This window comes from Natrix helvetica (genome assembly GCF_964273705.1).
Source record: "Natrix helvetica genome assembly, chromosome: W".
NCBI classification, from domain to species: domain Eukaryota; kingdom Metazoa; phylum Chordata; class Lepidosauria; order Squamata; family Natricidae; genus Natrix; species Natrix helvetica.
This window is the reverse complement of record NC_138555.1, coordinates 81,791,824-81,810,120: the sequence shown is the minus strand read 5'-3', so window position 1 is coordinate 81,810,120 and position 18,297 is coordinate 81,791,824. Positions and strand designations below refer to the sequence as shown.

Here is an 18,297-nt window from a genome sequence, read left to right as displayed (position 1 = left end):
TTTTATTTATTTTATTTTATTATTATTTTATTTCATTTATTTTATTTATTTTATTTTATTATTATTTTATTTCATTTATTTTATTTTATTATTTATTTTATTTATTTTATTATTTATTTTATTTATTTTATTTATTTTATTTATTTTATTTATTTTATTTATTTTATTTATTTTATTTATTTTATTTATTTTATTTATTTTATTTATTTTATTTATTTTATTTTATTATTTTATTTCATTTTATTTCATTTTATTTTATTATTTATTTTATTTTATTTTATTTTATTTCATTTTATTTCATTTCATTTCATTTCATTTCATTTCAGTTCATTATTTTATTTTATTATTTTATTTTATTATTTTATTTTATTTTATTATTTTATTTTATTTTATTTTATTTTATTTTATTTATTTTATTTTATTTTATTTTATTTTATTTTATTTTATTTTATTTTATTTTATTTTTTATTTTATTTTATTTTATTTTATTTTATTATTTTATTTTATTTTATTTTATTTTATTTTATTTTATTTTTTTATTTATTTTATTTTATTTATTTTATTTTATTTTATTTTATTTATTTTATTTTATTTTATTTATTTTATTTTATTTTATTTTATTTTATTTTATTTTATTTATTTTATTTTATTTTATTTTATTTTATTTTATTATTTTATTTTATTTTATTTTATTTTATTTTATTTTATTATTTTATTTTATTTTATTATTTTATTTTATTTTATTTTATTTTATTTTATTTTATTTTATTTTATTTTATTTTATTTTATTTTATTTTATTTTATTTTATTTATTTTATTTTATTGACTGACCAACCAGCCTTGTAAGCTCATCCTTGCCCTCATCCAACATGGCGTTTCCCGTTGTTACCCAAAACAGCTAAAGCCGGCGCCGAAACTAAAATCCTTGTCCTCATCCAACATGGCGTCCCCCCCCCTCCCCATTGTTATCCAAAACATCTCAGTCCGGCGCAGTCGCGTTTTTCTGGCGACGTGACGCGATCTCTTGCCCTCACCCAACATGGCGCCCGGCGTCTATATAGCCCGGAGGCCGCAAGCGCTTTCCTGAGTCACGGTGAGTTGCCCTCACTTAACATGGCGCTGGCCAGTCTGCTGGAGCCGCAACTCCCCTCGAATGGGCCCGGTTTTTTCGGCCCCTTCGGCGGGGCGAAGATGTCCGGGGACCTGGCGTTGGCCGCCCCTTACGCCGGGCTGACGGCGGGCGACGCCAAAATCGAGCTGGAACACGGGACCACCACCCTGGCTTTCAAGGTAGGCCGGCGGCGGGGGAAGCAAGGTAGACTTGAGAGGAGCTGGAGGCTCTACAGAGCTGGTGGAGGGGAGGGACCCAGCCAGAGGACGGGAAAGCCCTGCAGGGCTGGGAAACCTCAAGCTCCGAAATGCAATTGCTCTCGCACGAGTTTTACAGGTAGTCCTCGATTTACGACCATAATGGACCTGTCACTAAGTGAGACAGGGATCCAGTGACCTTTTGCCCTGTTTGACGACTTTCCTTGCCACAAGCAGTTACGTGAATCGCCGCAGTCGTTCAGTGAGAAACACCGTTGTTAAGTGAATCCGGCTCCCCCCCCCATTGCTAGTTGGAAAGCCGCAAATAGGACCTCGGGACAGAGCGACGGTCGTAAGTATGAAGCAGTTTGCCAGGCAGGCGTCTGAATTTTGATCCCACGATCAGGGGGGGATGCTACAAAGGGAGTCTTAACTGAAAAAGGAATCGTCGCAAGTCGAGGACTATCCAATTCATTTTAGCAACTGTTCACAGTTACAACAGCCCTAAAAATGGGACTTTTGCGAGCGTTTTTCACACTTAACGACCGTCACAGCATCCCTGTGATAAAAAATTCAAAGCAAATTCAATACCCAGACGACAAGAGCTTTATAAAGCACTAAGAATTGTATTTAATAGAAAATCATTTTTTTAAAAATAAATAAATTCACAGGCTTGGCAACTGACTCCTATTTATGACGGTTGAAGCCAGACTCCTCCTTTTGCGACCTTCCGACCAGCAAACTCAAATGGGGAAACACGGATTCACATCAGGATTGCAGCGATCAAGTTACTTTTACCGACGTAAACCAGGGCGGCGATTCACTTAACGGTGGCAAGGGAGGCTGCAAAGCGGGACGAAGCTCCGCCTAACAGCCTCGCTCAGCGCTGGAAGCTGGGGGCTCGATTGGGGGCGTAAGTCGAGGTCTAATCGGAGATTTGACATGTTGTTGGTACAATACGATACAATACAATACAATAGCAGAGTGGGAAGGGACCTTGGAGGTCTTCTAGTCCAACCCCCTGCCTAGGCAGGAAACCCTATACCCTTTCAGACAAATGGCTATCCAACATCTTCTTAAAGACTTCCAGTGTTGGGGCATTCACAACTTCTGGAGGCAAGATAAAGTTGTGAATGCCCCAACACTGATCTTCGGTTTGTCTCTCTCTCTCTCCCTTGCTTTCTCCAGTTCCAGCACGGCGTGATTGTGGCCGCGGATTCACGCTCCACGGCTGGCGTCTACGTTGCTTCGCAGACGGTCAAAAAAATCATTGAGATTAACCCTTACCTGCTGGGCACCATGGCTGGCGGGGCGGCGGACTGCAGCTTCTGGGAGCGTCTCCTCGCCCGGCAGTGTCGGATTTATGAGCTCCGCAACAAGGAGAGGATCTCGGTGGCGGCTGCCTCCAAGCTCTTGGCCAATATGGTGTACCAGTATAAAGGCATGGGCCTGTCCATGGGCACCATGATCTGTGGCTGGGACAAGAGAGGACCAGGTGAGGAAAACGTAGCTGCTTTTGGGTAGATTAATGAGGGGCTGAAAAATTGGATTTTGAACGACGGCAGAATCGGGCAGCGGCCTAACAAAATGGACGGAAGCGACGAGTGCGCTGGGCATGTCATTTCATTATGGGAGTAGCTGATAACCCGGGTATTTATAGATGTCGGTGCCCACCCATCTCTGCCCTCTCCCTTGCGCTCCTCTTTCCCGCCCTGTCTACGATCCTGGCACTTTGCCCCGAAGGGCTTGTCTGACGGAGCCATTGAGAGGGGGCCTTTCTTCCCACTACTCCCATGCCCATCATCCCTGCCCTCTTCCTTCCCCCTCCTTAACGGCCCAGGCTCTCCATTCCACTTCCCATGACATCACAAAGAATTGCCGCTCTAGGACGCTGCGCTAACTCTCCTTAACGGGCCAGGCTTTCCAGAGTTATGCTTGGAACACACACACACACACACACACACACACACACGACCCCCCCAGGGGTGTCTTACCCCCCTCCCCTCCAATATTTGTTTCCAGAGGGTAAGTCATATGTCTACCAAGTTTGGTTGAAATTGCTCGAGGCGCTCCAGAGTTATGCTGGAACATACATACATACAGGCTATATCTCTATCTACAGTGTCTGTCTGTCTATGTATCTGTCTGTCTGTTTATATCTATGTATGTATGTATCTATTTATCTCTATCTATGTATCTAATCTATATTTATCTATATCTACCGATGTATGTATGTATCTGTCTGTCTGTCTATGTATCTATCTATCATCTATCTATCTATCTATCTATCTATCTATCTATCTATCTATCTATCTATCTATCTATCTATCTATCTTATTTATTTATTTATTTCTTAGATTTTTAGACCGCCCCTCTCCCAGAAAGGGACTCGGGGCGGTGAAAGATCTATCTATCTATCTATCTATCTATCTATCTATCTATCTATCTATCTATCTATCTATCTATCTATCTATCTATCTATATCTACCAATATATATATGTATGTATGTGTCTGTCTGTCTGTCTGTCTATCTATGTATCAGTCTGTCTGTCTATCTGTATCTATCTATCTATCTATCTATCTATCTATCTATCTATCTATCTAATCTATCTATGTATATGTATGTATCTATCTATCTCTATCTATTTATCTATCTATGTATCTATCTAATCTATCTATCTATCTATCTATCTATCTATCTATCTCTATCGATGTATGCATGTATCTATCTATCTATCTATCTATCTATCTATCTATCTATCTATCTATATCTACCGATGTATGTATGTATGTATGTATGTATGTGTCTGTCTGTCTGTCTGTCTGTCTATGTATCAGTCTGTCTGTCTATCTGTATCTATCTATCTATCTATCTATCTATCTATCTATCTATCTATCTCTATGTATCTATCTAATCTATGTATCTATATGTATGTATGTATATATCTATGTATGTATCTATCTATCTCTATCTATTTATCTATCTAATCTATCTAATCTATCTATCTATCTATCTATCTATCTATCTATCTATCTATCTATCTATCTATCTATCTATCTCTATGTATGTATGTATGTATGTATCTATCTATTTATCTATCTATATCTACCGATATATGTATGTATGTATGTATGTATCTGTCTGTCTGTCTGTCTGTCTGTCTATCTATGTATCAGTCTGTCTGTCTATCTATATCTATCTATCTATCTATCTATCTATCTATCTATCTATCTATCTATCTATGTATCTATATGTATGTATCTATCTATGTATGTATCTATCTCTATCTATTTATCTATCTATGTATCTATGTATCTATCTATCTATCTATCTATCTATCTCTATGTATCTATCTAATCTATCTATGTATATATATGTATGTATGTATCTATCTATGTATGTATATCTATTTATCTATGTATCTATCTATCTTATCTATCTATCTATCTATGTATCTATCTTATCTATCTATCTATCTCTATCGATGTATGTATGTATGTATCTATCTATCTATTTATCTTATCTATATCTACCGATATATGTATGTATGTATGTATGTATGTGTGTGTGTGTGTCTGTCTGTCTGTCTGTCTATGTATCAGTCTGTCTATCTATCTGTATCTATCTATCTATCTATCTATCTATCTATCTATCTATCTATCTATCTATTTATCTCTATGTATCTATCTAATCTATCTATCTATGTATCTATATGTATGTATGTATCTATCTCTATCTATTTATCTATCTATGTATCTATATGTATCTATCTAATCTATCTATCTATGTATCTATCTATCTATTTATCTATCTATGTATCTATCTATCTATCTCTATCGATGTATGTATGTATGTATGTATGTATGTATCTATCTATCTATCTATCTATCTATCTATCTATCTATCTATATATCTATGTATCTATGTATTTATCTATCTATCAGTATAATCTTTATTGTCATTGTACTTAAATACAACGAAATTGGTTTCCCCTATCTATCTATCTATTGTCTAACAACCCCATAATCCCTTGGGGGGTGGAGTCTGGACAACTGAATGGAGCTGGGTGTTTATTGACCGGACGCCCTTCCTGTCTCCAATTAGGAGTTTTGTTCAGCAGATATATTCTTATCGTGCCCAGAGAGAGAGAGAGACAGAAATATCTGCCTCTATCTAGGATCAAACTCACTGCTTTCTGATTGTGAGGCAAGAGCGCCACCTCCAGGCCACCCCACCGCTCTGTTATTGGCTTTGTATCCTTTTGTCCAAATATATATATAATTCAAGAGAATGGATGTGTTTAATCCCGCCTCCTGCTTTCTTCCTCCCTGCGAGGTGGGTCGGGGAGAGAGAGAACTGGCCCAACTGGTTTTCATGCCTAAGGCAGGATTAGAAATAGTATTTTTTGGACCAGTTTTCCCTGTACGAGGTGACTAAAGTTAACTCTCTGTTTCTTTCCAATAAGTCTCGCCAATCGTCCGAATCTATGCTGTAAACCAAAGTTCCTACTCCACGCTAACATGGGTTTCCTTCCCTTGCTCTTCCGCCATGGTATAATCCAAGAGAGATTGATATAACGTGGTTTTGCGACTCTCTGATGCACAAAGTCAAAAGGGAAGTCAGATTCGCGTTACACAACCGTGTAACGAACAACTGAGTGTTTCACAACGGTGGTGAAAAGGGGGCAAACTTCACTTAACAAACTGTGTGGTCCAGTGGTCCCTTGGGAAAATTATTCTTCAGTGTTGTCTCTTTTTTGAGAAGTTGCTGTACAACTTTGGGTAGTTTCTGTCCACTATATAATACAATAGCAGAGTGGGAAGGGACCTTGGAGGTCTTCTAGTCCAACCCCCTGCCTAGGCAGGAAACCCTATACCGTTTCAGACAAAAGGTTATCCAACATCTTCTTAAAGACTTCCAGTGTTGGAGCATTCACAACTTCTGGAGGCAACTTCTGTTCCACTGATGAATTGTTCTCACTGTCAGGAAGTTTCTCCTCAGTTCTAAGTTGCTTCTCCCCTTGATTAGTTTCCACCCATTGCTTCTTGTTCTGCCCTCAGGTGCCTTGGAGAATAGCTTGACTCCCTCTTCTTTGTGGCAACCCCTGAGATATTGGAAGACTGCTATCATGTCTCCCCTAGTCCTTCTTTCTCTTAAGCTAGACATACCCAGTTCCTGCAACCGTTCTTCATATGTTTTAGTCTCCAGTCCCCTAATCCTCTTTGTTGCTCTTCTCTGCACTCTTTCTAGAGTCTCCACATCTTTTCTACATCGTGGCGACCAGAACTGAATGCAGTATTCGAAATGTGGCCTTTCCAAGACATTATCAAGTGGTATTAACACTTCACGTGATCTTGATTCTCTCCCTCGGTTGATGCAGCCTAGAACTGTGTTGGCTTTTTGGCAGCTGCTGCACACGGCTGGCTCCTATTTAAATGGTTGTCCACTAGGACTCCAAGATCCCTCTCACAGTTACTACTGTTGAGCAAGGTATCACCTATACTGTACCTGTGCATTTCGTTTCTCTTGCCTAAATGTAGAACCTTATTCTTTTCACCATTGAATTTCATTTTATTAGATAGTGCCCAATGTTCAATGTTCACTAATCTGGATCAGATCAGGATGGGAAGACTCCAGGTAATCCTCCACTTACGACCTCAACGCAGTCCAAAGTTGCTAAGCGAGACATTGGTTAAGCCAATTGTGCCCCGTGTTAACGACCTTCCTTGCCACAGTTGCCAAGGGAATCGCGGCGGTTGTTAAGTGAGCCGCACGGTTGTTAAGTGAATCCCGGCTGCCCCATGGATTTTTGCTTGTTCAGGTGAGGATCACATAACCCTGGGAGGCGGCAAACGGTCATAAAGATGAGTCGGTTGGCGAGCGTCTGAATTTCTGACCAAGTGATCTTGGGGATGTTGCAACGGTCGTAAGTGTGAAACATGGTCGTAAGTCATTTCTACAGGCAGTCCTCAACAACAGTTTGTTTAGGGACTGTTCCAAGTTACAACGGCACCGGGAAAAAGTGACTTACGACCACTCTTCACACTTAACGACTGTTGCAACGTTCAGCTGCTTGGCAACAGCTGGTTCACATTTATGACGGTTGCCAGGTCCTGGGGTTATGAAATTTGCCTTCCAACACGCAAAGTCAGTGGGGAAGGCAGATTCACACCTAACAGCCATGCAACTAACTTAGCTGCAGCGATTCACCTGAACACCTGTGGGAAGAAATGGGACAAAACTCACTTCACAAATGTCTCGCTTAACAACAGACGTTGTGGTCTCAGTTGAGGTTAGATTGGATTGGAAGGGAAGGGAATGGGGGAAAGGAGAAGAGAGGAGAATTGGAGAATTATTAGAGGAGAATTGGAGAATTTGAATACAATTTGAGTAAGAATAGAATTTGAATAGAATTATTAGAATTGGAATGGAAGAGAATAGAGTAGAGTAGAATTATTGGAATATTTATTTATTTATTTATTAGATTTGTTAGCCGCTCCCTCTCCACGAAGGGACTCGGGGCGGCGTACAATAAATAAAAAAGCACATATTATACAATTAAACATTTCACGGAGGAGGTATAAAAATTACACAACAATCGTTACAATACATAGAAATAGTAATAATAAAGTTAAGGTTGAAAATTAAAATACCCCAATATAAAATTACAAGTTTAAAAGATTGCCAGGAGGATTAAAATGGAACTATGGTTGAGCCAGGCCGGCTAGTTGAAAAAGGTGGGTCTTGAGTTTTGAACGGAAGGAGCGGAGGTCGGTAGTAATCCTAATGTCGGGGGGGGAGGTCATTCCAGAGGGCTGGGCCCATCACAGAGAAGGCCCTGCTCCTGGGCGCCGCCCTCTGGCACTGCTTAGTGGATGGCACCCGGAGAAGTCCCTCTCTGTGAGAGCGAATTGGTCGTAGGGATGTATGGGGCAGGATGCGATCCTGAATTAGGAATGGGATGAAATGGAAGAATGGAATAGAGGAGAGGAAGATTGGAGAATTTGAATAGAATTTGAGTAAGAATAGAATTATTAGAATAGAAGAGAATTGAAATAGAAGAGAATAGAATAGGGATGAAATGGAAGAATGGAATAGAGGAGAGGAGAATTTGAGTAAGAATAGACTTTGAATAGAATTATTAGACTAGAAGAGAATTGGAATGGAAGAGAATAGAATAGAATTATTGGAATAGAATTAGGATTGGGGTGAAATGGAAGAATGGAATAGGGGAGAGGAGAATTGGAGAATTTGAGTAAGAATAGAATTTGAATAGAATTATTAGAATAGAATTATTAGAAGAGAAGAGAATTGGAATTGGAATGGAAGAGAAAGAATAGAATTATTGGAATAGAATTAGGAATGGGATGAAATGGAAGAATGGAATAGAGGAGAGGAGAATTGGAGAATTTGAGTAAGAATATTTATTTATTTATTTATTTATTACTTGAACTTATTAGTCGCCCCCTCTCCCCACAGGGACTCGGGGCGACGTACAAAAGTATTATATAGCGTACAATATAAAATTACAAGTTTAAAAGATTGCCAGGAGGATTAAAATGGAACTATGGTTGAGCCAGTACAGAGGAGGTAAGAATAAATAAATAAGTTACAATACCTAAAAAAGTTAAAACCCCAGTGAAATTAACCCTTAAAAACTAAAATTACCAATTAAAAATGCCCTGGGCTGGAGAGATTGTAGTATTATGCCAGGTCAGCTAGTCGAAACAGGTAGGTTTTCAGCTTCATACGGAAGGAGCGAAGGTCGGTTGTTGTCCTGATGTCTGGGGGGAGGTCATTCCAAAGGGTGGGGCCCACTACAGAGAAGGCCCTATTCCTGGGCGTCGCCCTCTGGCACTCTCTGGAGGATGGCACCCGGAGTAGTCCCTCTCTGTGTGAGCGGACGGGTCGCAGGGATGTATGGGGCAGGACGCGATCCCGCAGGTAACTAGGCCCTGTGTCATGGAGCGCTTTGAAGGTGGTAACCAGCACCTTGAAGCGCACCCGGTAGGCCACAGGAAGCCAGTGCAGCTCGCGCAGGATGGGTGTTATATGGGAGAACCTCGATCTCCCCATAATTACCCGTGCGGCTGCATTCTGGACCAACTGCAGTCTCCGGGTGCACCTCAAGGGGAGCCCCATGTAGAGAGCGTTACAGTAGTCCAGGCGAGACGTCACCAGCGCGTGAGTGACTGTGCGCAAGGCCTCCCGGTCCAAAAAGGGCCGCAATTGGCGCACCAGGCAAACCTGGTGGAACGCCCCCCTCGCCACGGCTGCCACGTGATCTTCCATAGACAGCCGAATAGAATAGAATAGAATTTGAATAGAATTATTGGACTAGAATTAGAAGAGAAGAGAATTAGAACTGGAATGGAATGGAAGAATGGAATAGAGAGGATAATTGGAGAATTATTAGAAGAGAATTTGAATAGAAGAGAATTATTAGGAGAATAGAATTAGAAGGGACTTGGGAATGGAATGGAATAGAATAACAACTTCATTGTCACTTTGAATGCTCACTGATCAGCATACATTTAACATGAAATTTAGTTGCCTCTAGCTCTCCAAGGGGTCACCTCCTCCCCAAAACTCACTTTACAACTGTCTCGCTTAGCAAGACAAGTTTTGGCCCCCAATTGTGGCCGTAAATCGAGGACTTGCCGGTCGTCGGGGACATTGAAAACTCCTAGCATTGCAAAAAAAAATCTCTCTCTATATATATATATGGCTCAGGACCTAGTTACTTGCGGGATCGTATTCTGCCCCATACATCCCTGCGACCAATCCGCTCGCACAGAGAGGGCCTCCTCCAGGTGCCGTCCACCAGACAGTGTCGAGGGGCGGCGCCTAGGAGTAGAGCCTTCTCTGTGGCGGGCCCAGCCCTGTGGAATGACCTCCCCCCGGATATTAGGAATACCTCTGACCTCCGCTCCTTTCGTGTAAAGCTCAAGACCCACCTTTTTCAAGTTGCTGGCCTGGCTCAACTTTGATCCAACTATATCGCTCCTGACGGGTTTTTTATTTGGGGTATTTTAATTGCATTCAATTTATTTAGGGGTTTTTAAACATTGTGTTTTTACTTGTTTTTATCTATCAGTTCACCTCCTCCTTGTATATGTCGTGTATATGTCTTGGTATATGTTTTGTTATATGTATGTCGATATATTTATTTCCTATGTTTTTTGTACGCCGCCCCGAGTCCTTCGGGAGAGGGTGCGGCTAAGAAATAAATATTTATTATTATTATTATTATTATTATATTACGTGGGCATTTTGCAAGGTGAGAGAGAGAGACAGACAGACACTGTGATTTGAGGCTGATTCTATCTTGTCATTTGCCTTTTTTATTTTTATTTTTCCCCAGTGCAGAATGCCAACCCGTTCAATGGACCGCTTGACGGTTGATTTATTTCGTCGCATCTTTTATCTTACGCCATAAATTGGAAGCCCGCAAATCGGGGTGGTTTTTGTGTGTGTGTGTGTGTTTGTTTGTTTTTTGCAAAGTCTGCGGTGTACGTGACTTTTTTTTCCCTTGCACTTCGGCAGTTGCCAAAGCTTGACAAAAAACGATAACCCGAAAGCCCTCCGGCGGTTGCAGTTGCGGTTGTGGTTGTGTTCTCTTGTGCTGAGTCTGCTCGGCTGGGCAGGTTTCCCATCGTCCTGAAGGGAGAAGGAAAAAGCGATAAATCTCACTTAAATTGCCCAATTGCCTGAAGGGTTTTTTGTTTGTTTGTTTGTTTGTTGCGAAGCCCCTTTAGAAATTCCCCGAGCGTTGTGTAAATAGATCCGTTTCCATTAACTCCCGGGATCAAGCTGGCTGGTAGTTGAGAGAAATGTCACAAAATGCGCGCGGATGGCGGAGGTTTCTGAAATCACAACACGGCGAGAATAAATTTCTGCCAAAGTACCTGAAGGGGGAGGAAATAAATTGTGGAGGGGGATATCAATCATAGGCCTGGTTTTTCTACTTCCCTCCCCCTTCTCCTCCTGGGCTGCAGGATGGTGGTTTCAAGCGTTTCTCTCCACCTCAGCGATTGTTTTAAACGGGTGGACTTCAACTCCCAGAATTCCCCAGGCAGCCATCTTCTCTCAAAGCCCTTCATTGGTTCCCTGTAAATACAGTACAGGCACTCTCGTTCTCTTTTCTCTCGTCTCTTTCTCTCTCTATTTCTCTGTTTCTGTCTCTCTCTGCCTCTTCTCTCTCGTCTCTTTCTCTCTTTCCCGTCTCTGTATTTCTGTCTCTTTCTCTCTCTCCTGTCTGTTTCTGTCTCTCCCTACCTCTTCTCTCTCATCTTTTTCTCCCTGCCTCTTTTCTCTCATCTCTCTCTCTCTCTCTATTTCTCTGTTTCTGTCTCTCTCTGCCTCTTCTCTCTCTCGTCTCTTTCTCTCGCTCTTTCTCCTGTCTCTGTATTTCTGCCTCTCTCTCTCTCTCCTGTCTGTTTCTATCTCTCTCTACCTCCTCTCTCTCATCTCTTTCTCTCTCCTATCTGTTTCTGTCTCTCTCTGCCTCTTTTCTCTCATCTCTCTCTCTCTCTCCTATCTCTGTATTTCTGTCTCTTTCTCTCTCTCCTGTCTGTTTCTGTCTCTACCTCATCTCTCTCTCTCTATTTCTCTGTCTGTTTCTGCTCTCTCTGCCTCTTCTCTCTCTCTCTTTCTACTGTCTCTGTATTTCTGTCTCTTTCTCTCTCTCCTGTCTGTTTTTGTCTCTACCTCTTCTCTCTCTCATCTCTTTCTCTCTCTGTTTTCCCCTCACTCTCCTGTCTGTTTCTGTCCCTCTCTGTCTCTTCTCCCTGTGGGTCTCTTCTCTCTTTCTCTCTCTCTGGGTCTCTTCCCTCTGTTTGTGTGTGCGTCTTTTCTCTTTCTCTGTCTCTCTGTTTCTCCCTCCTCTCTCTGTGTGTCTCTTCTCTCTTTCTCTCTCTCTGGGTCTCTTCTCTCTTTTTCTTTCTCTCTCTTTTCTCTCTTTCTGTCTCTCTCTTTCTGTCTCTGTGTCTCTTCTCTCTGTCTTTTCTATCTTTCTCTGTCTCTCTCTCTGTCTCTCTCTCTCTCCTCCCCTTCCCCCCATCTCGACAAATCTGTTCCAATTTGAACCCCTCCATGGATTCTTATTTGAATAAACCCATAATTCTCTTTGCCTGTGTTGTCTGAAACGGTTTCTTTGAGGACCTCCCCATCTGTTTACACTATGGCTTACTCCCTGTAGACCGCAGCATCTCTTGCTGCTTGGAGGGCTGGGGTGTGGATTGTTCGCAAAGCTTCGCAAATTTGGAGAAACTCAGACGGTTTCAACCAGGAAACAAGTCCCGCCTAATTAAACCTTTTTATTTTATTTGTTTTAGGAAGAATGCCGCGTGCTTCGCTGCGCTTAAGGCCACGGTAGAAAAATTACGGTCGATTCCGTTAACCCCGGTTTCCTTGCCCTGTCTTTTCAGGTCTGTATTACGTGGACAGCGAAGGGAATCGTATCTCGGGAACTGTCTTTTCGGTGGGCTCCGGTTCGGTCTACGCCTACGGGGTGATGGATCGCGGCTACTCTCACGACCTCGCGGTGGAAGACGCCTACGACCTGGCCCGCCGGGCGATCTATCAAGCCACATACCGTGACGCTTACTCGGGCGGCTCGGTCAACCTCTACCACGTCCGCTCGGACGGCTGGATCCACGTCTCCAGCGACGACGTCTCGGAACTGCGAGAATTGTTCCTCGACACGTCCGCGGAAGCCGTGGCTTGAAACCGTGGACCAAAAGGGGCGTTTGGGGGGGGGAGCAGGCTGTGGGGGTCTACCGAGGGGTGTATTTTCAAAGCCGTTGACAAGCGAAATTTGTAATTCCCGACAGTTAAGCAGATGCCGCAAGTTGTTGAAGACGTGTTGACCAGTGTTTTATGTTAATAAAATGTCCGGTTTCTTTGGAATTAAACTTTGCTTGTCCAAGCTATTTGGTGTTCTCATTGGGAGAAAGGGAAAGTGAGTGGTGCGGTGGCCTCACAATCAGGAGGCTGTGAGTTTGATCCTAGGTAAAGGCGGATATTTCTCGGCATTAGAGAATATATAACTCTGCATCGGTGACAGGAAAGGCATCTGGCCAGTAAATACTCAGCTGCATTCCATTGCAGCTGCGGGGATGTGATTGAGCAGATGCAGGAGCTGGGAATGTGATTTGAAGGTTTTGTTTTGGGGGCCAAACGGCACCCCGAGGAGGATTGTGCTCAAGTGTGTTTTTCCAGAAGGATCCCAGCGCATTTCTTAACTCCAGTGAGTTAGGTTTGCCTGCTATTTTTGACAGGCAACGTTAGAATAGAATAGCATAGAATAGGATATAGAATTGACTAGAAGAATATAGAATAGAACAGAACAGAAGAATATAGAAGAGAATATAGAATAGAATAGAATAACATAGAATTGACTAGAAGAATATAGAATGGAAGAATATAGAATAGAAAATATAATAGAAAGAATAGAATAGAAAATAGAATAGAATAGCATAAAGAATTGACTAGAATACAGAATGAAAGAATATAGAATAGAAAGAATAGAATCGAATAGAAGAATATAGAATATAGAAGTTTATAGAATAGAATAGAAAATAGAATAGCATATAGAATTGACTAGAAGAATGTAGAATATAGAATGGAAGAATATAGAGTAGAAAGAATAGAAATAGAATAGAATAGCATATAGAATAGAATAGAAAATAGAATAGGATATAGAATTTAGAAGAATTTACAAGAGAATATAGAATGGAAGAATAGAAAATAGAATAGAATAGCATATAGAGTCAAATAGAAGAATATAGAATAGAACAGAACTGAAAAAGAATATATAAGAGAATATAGAAGAATATGGAATAGAAGAATATAGAATAGAATAGAAAATAGAAGTAGAATAGAATAGCATATAGAATTGAATAGAATATAGAATAGAATAGAAAGAAAAAGAATATATAAGAGAACATAGAATAGAAGAATATGGAATAGAAAATGAATAGAATAGCATATAGAATTGAAGAATATAGAATAAGAATAAAATAGAACAATATAAAATAGGAATAGAATAGAATAGAATTGGAAGGGACCCTGGAGGTCTTCTAGTCCAGTCCCCTTCTCAAGCAGGAGAAGCTAGACCATTTCAGATAAGTGACTCTAGACTCTTCTTTAAGATCTCCACCATGGACCGCCCACGATTTCTGGTGGCAAGCTGTTCCACTGGTTAATTGTCCTCCCCTTTAAGAAGTTTCTCCTTAACTTCGGGTTGCTTCTATGGAGTCGTTTCTTGCATTCAGCAGATACTAGGAGCGCACAACAAGATGGGTTCCTGTGAAAATCCAGCAGCCCGGTCACAAAAGCGCCTGCCGGAAAGGAACCTTAGAGGTCATCTAGTCTAACCCTTTCCAGGCAGGGATTCACAACATCTCTTTAGCAAATTCAAGAGCAAACCTTTTGCCTTTGGCTGCCCTTTAGGCATTAAGAAGAAGAAGAAGAAAAAAATAGAACCAACCAAACAAAAGATTTCACCCACTCTGGGAAAGCCGAAATCCCGCTTGTAAATCAGTTTTAACTCCATTAGAGAACGGCCGATTTATTTTGCTTTTAGGAAGTTTCTCCTTAATTCCAGGTTGCTTCTCTCTTTTGATTAATTTCCAACCATTGTTTCTTGTCCTGCCTCCGGTGCTTTGGAGAAGAATTGGACTCCCTCTTCTTTGGGGCAGCCTCTCAAATACTGGAATATTGCTATCGTGCCCCCCCCACGCCCCCCCCCTAAATCCTTCTTTTCTTTAGACTGGCGGCTAGCCAGACCCAAAACATGCAGCTGTTTTCCCCTGTCTTAAATCTCCAGGCCTTTGATCCTCTTAGCTGCTCTTCTCTGAACTTTTTCCAAAGTCTCAACATCTTTTTTTTGGGGGGGGGGGGGACACAGGCTCACCCCTTGGATAATCCTCTGCCTTACTCATCTTTCTCCCAGGTGAGCCGTATCAACCATCCCTTCCCCTCATTACTCACTCTCTCTCCGTCTCTTTCCTCCTCCTTTCTTTCTCTGACTCCGTGTGTGTCTTTATGTGTGCACGTCTTTCTATCTCTCTCCTGTCCCTGGTGTGTGTCTCTCCTGTCTGTCTCTCTTTCTTCCTTCCCCCCTCTCCTTTCTCCCTCTTTCTCTCGGTTTCTGTCTCTTTCCCTCTATCTATATGTCTCTCTCTCCGTCTCCCCTCTCGTTCTTTCTCTCCCTGTCTCTGTGTGTGTGGCTTTCTCCCTCTCTCTGTCTCTCTCTCTCTCTCCCCCTCTTTCTGTCTCTGTGTGTGCGTTTCTCCCTCTCCCTTCCCCTCTCTCTTCCTTTCTCTGTGTGTCTTTCTCTCCTTTTCTCTGTCTTTCTCACCCTCTCTCTCTCTCTCTTCCCTTTTCTCCTTTTTCTGTCTCTCTCCTTCTGTCTCTCTCCCCCCCTTTCTCTTTTTTTCTCTTTTTTCTCCTGTGTCTGTCTCACTCTCTCTTTTTCTCCTTTCTCTCCCCCTCTCTGTCTCTCTCCTTCTATTTGTCTCTCTTCCCCTTTCTCTCTCCCTCTCTTTCTCTGTATGTGTTTCTCTCTCCTGTTTGTCTGTCTGTGTCTCTTTTTTCTCACTTTCTGTCTTTCTCCTTTCTCCCCCCCCGTCTCTCTCCTTCTATCTCTCTCTTCCCCTCTTTCTCTGTGTGTGTTTCTCTCTCCTGTCTGTCTGTGTCTCTCTCTGTCTCTTTCTCTGTCTCTTTCTTTCTCTCCCTTTTCTGTCTCTCTCTCCTTCTGTCTCCCCCTTTCTCTCTCCCTTTCTTGTCTCTGTGTGTTTCTCTCTCCTGTCTGTCTCTCTTTCTCTCTGTCTCTTTCTCCTTTCTCTCCCCTTCTTTTTCTGTCTCTCTCTTCCCCTCTTTCTCTCTCTCTCTTTCTTTCTCTGTCTCTCTGTGTGCGTTTCTCTCTCCTGTCTGTCTGTGTCTCTGTCTTTCTCTTTCTCACTTTCTCTCTCTTTCTCTGTCTCTCTTTCTCCTTCCTTCTTCACTTGGCACTGTGTGTATTCAACGACTAGACCTTAATGTGAAGGGAAAAAGGTCACTGCACGCTTCGGGGGGAATAAAAAGGACAAGGAGGCAGGCAGCACTTGTAGAAAAGGAGTTGTGTCTTTTCTTCTTAAACAATGGCGGCTTTTGAAGTGTCGTATTTCTTCGGCACGGCTTTCCGGCTCGCGAAGAGGAAGGAATGAAAGAATTGGCTAAAAAACCCCACCTCCTCAAAAGGGTAGGCCATGCATAAAAAGTTTTGCACCGTTACAAAATCAATCGCTAGACAGGTGAGAGAAGGACAGGGTATTTGCCCCGGGTTCAAAGCTCCCTTGCAAACAAGGATAGGCCTCAACATACGGCCGCAATGGAGCCCCAGATGTCTGTTGCGAGGTCCGTTTTGCCCCGTTTTATGACCTTTCCTGCCATTGTCGTTAAGTGAGTCGCTGGCGTCGATAAGTTAGGATGCCAGTTGTTCGTTGAATCTGGCGTGCCCATGGACTTTGCTAGCCGGAAGGTGACAACAGGGGTATCATGTCCCCCCCCCCCCGATACCACAACAGTCGTAAGTATGGAGCAGTATGGGGAATTTTCATCACGTGACCCCCCCCTGGGGAAAATGCTGGAAAGGTCGTAAGTGTGAAAAACCGCTCCGTCGCTTTTTTCGGCCCCGTCGCAACTTGGAACGGCTGTTAAATGAACCGTTGCAAGTCGAGGACTGCCTGTCCGGGTGGCAGCTAATGTAGCAACCGTTCCAAGTTGACGACGGCAACGAAAAAAGTGACTTAGGACCGTTTTCCTCACTTATGGCCAATCGCAGCATCCTCATAAGTCACATGATCAGAATCCAGGTGCTTGCTGTGGCCCGCCGGCAGCCAGCGGAGGTGGCAGCCGATTCGGACAGTGAGGAGGGTTGGGGAGGAGCATGGGCCAGTCCTGGAGTCTGGAGAAGGCTCTGCGTCGGAGGCAGAGAGGGGGCCAGGGCCGTCTGACAGTTATCAGCTGCCTTCAGAGTCAGACATCAGTGAGGCAGAAGAACAGCTGGAGCCTGTTCCCAGTGTGCGCATGCGCAGAGCTGCCAGGCGAAGGGAACAGCTAAGGAACGGGTCGACTTGGGAGTAAGGACACAGGGGGACGATGAATTGCTCCTCCCAGAGGAAATAAAAGAGGAGCGCCAGGGGAGTGGAGTTTGCAGGAGTTCCCTTCATTGGTTGGTGACTCTCCGAGATTCCTTGCCGAGTTTTGCAGATATCAGCCTGGCCGCTCTCCAAGCCAGATAAGGTCGGTGACTGTAAATCCTCCCTCGAAAAACTTTGCTGGTTGTGAACGAGCAGAATTCAGTCAATGACTAAAGGTTTTTTTTTGTCAGGACAAGGAGTTTGCTTCAGGCTCTCGGGAAGCCTCGGTCAGAACAATGCTTGGCCACCGACTCATATTCACGACGGTCGAGGTGTCCCGGGATTGATTTCCCTTTGCCGACCTTCCAGCTCGTCAAATCCACAAGGAAGCCAGATCCGTGGATTGACTTAACGACGGACGGACGGTGGGATTCACTGAACCCCTGTGTCGAGAAAGGTCGTAAACATCGGGCAAAACTCACTTAACAACGGTCTCGGCAATATATATATATATTCTGGCCTCGATGGCGGTCGTAAGTCCAGCATTAACTCGTAGTCCTGCTGGTTAAAGCCAGCAAGGGAAACAATCTTAAAAAATAAAAGCACCCAGCATTAGAAGTGAAATGTTTGTGTCAAGGAGAAGGGAAATATATATATATGGCTAGCTGATATGTATGGCTAGCTGATGAGAGCTAATTAGGTATGGCTAGCTGATGAGAGCTAATTAGCTCGAAATAGATCTATACTAGTCTCCCTTTATTTATCAGTACAAATACAACACACACACAAACACATATATATTGGCGGTGCCCGGTTTTGATAGATGTTCCCTGCTGGGGCCCTGTTTAGGAATGCGTGTG

General features: G+C 42.5%; 1 protein-coding gene across 1 annotated transcript; it reads left to right on the top strand.

Annotated features, from left to right (window-relative positions):
* The first annotated feature begins 1,061 nt into the window (after window positions 1–1,061).
* PSMB5 (proteasome 20S subunit beta 5) lies at window positions 1,062–13,239 on the top strand. Its single transcript, XM_081968789.1, has 3 exons — window positions 1,062–1,290; window positions 2,497–2,803; window positions 12,740–13,239. Exons 1-3 carry the CDS (start codon window positions 1,114–1,116, stop codon window positions 13,036–13,038), a joined length of 783 nt encoding a protein of 260 aa, XP_081824915.1. The 5' UTR covers window positions 1,062–1,113; the 3' UTR covers window positions 13,039–13,239.
* Window positions 13,240–18,297: the final 5,058 nt, after the last annotated feature.